Source organism: Saccostrea cucullata, unplaced genomic scaffold (genome assembly GCF_032062105.1).
Source record: "Saccostrea cucullata isolate Sc308-1 unplaced genomic scaffold, CSIRO_AGI_Scuc_v1 ctg272, whole genome shotgun sequence".
Taxonomy (NCBI): Eukaryota; Metazoa; Mollusca; class Bivalvia; order Ostreida; family Ostreidae; genus Saccostrea; species Saccostrea cuccullata.
The window spans coordinates 8,539-10,233 of NW_026938795.1; the positions used below are offsets into that span (position 1 = coordinate 8,539).

The window sequence follows — 1,695 nt, forward strand, 5'->3', positions numbered from 1 at the left end:
GTTTTAAGGGTCTAAAGACCTAACTTCACTGTATCAGTGCTAAAGAATCTGATGACCCCTTATATGAGTTATTGCCCTTTAACTTCTTTGTACTTACTATTAAACATGATAAATTGAAAAGTATAAGTCGTAGAAGCATGGGGTCAATTGCATTGGGACCCTTGACCTTTGACCTTGATCAAAGGTCAAGGTCATTCCTTTTTTTTTTAAATTTTCATTTCTCTATGCTTTAAGACCATTTTGGATTCTTTTTCATGGAATTTAATTTTAAGGAGTCAGATATATAACAAATTTGAAATTCAAAGAAGGTGGAAAGACCTCTTATTGTTCTGTGAACAATAAGTCTCCTAGTTTCTATTTGGATCTTTTCACTTCTACTCTCAATGCCTATAATTTTGTATTCGAAAAGAATGCCCCATCCTCACATGAAAGGAAAAGATTCCTGTATGTTGGATTGGCAGGACGTGAGAGAAGTTCCAATATATATCATTTATATCTTTGTTCTCGGGTTTGCGATTCCACTATGTTTTATATCCACATTTTATACCTGTGTAATTATTCATATGAAAAGCGCCGGACCAGCAAAACGACAGAGATCAAAGGAACAGCTCAGATATCATAGAAAAATCACATACCTTGTTTTGGCCATCATCTTGTCGTATATCATTTGCTGGTTACCTTATTGGATTTTCCAGATAGTTTTTGTCGTGTTCTTTATGTCAAAAACTGTCGCAAACACAGTAGTGATTTTACACATATGTACAGTCTTAATGTACTCTAACAGTATGGTCAATCCTTTTTTGTATGCATTTATCAACAAAGACTTTCGATATAGATTTAGAGAGGTGTTTCAGTCACAGTGCCTTGTGAAGAAATGTAGCGGAACTACCTCTACGAAGGACAATGGCAATTCAATGGAACTTGATTCGTTGCAAAGACATGCTTGTAATGATATTGAGGAAAAACAGAATTAGCAAAATAAATAACACTGACAAAAATAGAGGCAAATTAAAAAAAATGTATGTAAAAAGTCAGGGGAATGGAGAAATAGCACTAAATTAATGAAGAATAAAAAGAGAGAATTTTCTGATTAATCTGCCTTAACATCTGTTGTTTCAGTTTGACTGAAACTTGATGATTGTGGATTTGATTTATTGGAACTAAATTGCTTATTTTTGAGGTATGTTGCCAATATTTATGTAATGCAATACAGAAGTGTTTTGTATAGGAAATCAGATAGGGTTAACATAATAAAAAAATGATGTTTGCAAGAAGTTCTTATTATATTTGAAAACAAAACTTGAATAGGCGATTACTTCTTGACAATGGTATTGCGTGTTTTGCCAGGCTTAAAAACACGATTTTGCTCCTCTTAAAATTAAACGAAATATTGAAAAATTGACTTTTGTCATGGGCGCTGTTAATGCGATTGGCGTGATTTTTCTTTTCAGTGTTACAAAGCATTTATCTATATATAGATGAAATTGCGTAAAAAATCAAGCAATGTCATAAAAAATACTCTTTGCTGCGTCAACGGGTTTATACATCAAAAATGGAATATGGAGTCAACGAAAAGTATTCAAGTCCATTAAAAAAACAAATAAGGACAACAGCAAATGCGGAACTCTACAACATCAGAGGTGAAATAAGGTGCCATAGAGGAGTGAGGATCCCCTGCCGACCGGTCACATTTGC

The 1,695-nt window shown here is 33.6% G+C and overlaps 1 protein-coding gene across 1 annotated transcript; it reads left to right on the forward strand.

The window, feature by feature from the left end:
- Positions 1–343: 343 nt before the first annotated feature.
- Positions 344–1,253, forward strand: LOC134251309 (somatostatin receptor type 2-like; the record flags this gene model as incomplete). The annotated part of the gene is made up of 1 exon (XM_062733708.1): positions 344–1,253. A coding segment is annotated over one exon (631 nt), but the record flags the coding sequence as incomplete, so codon positions are not given.
- Between the last annotated feature and the right edge of the window lie 442 nt (positions 1,254–1,695).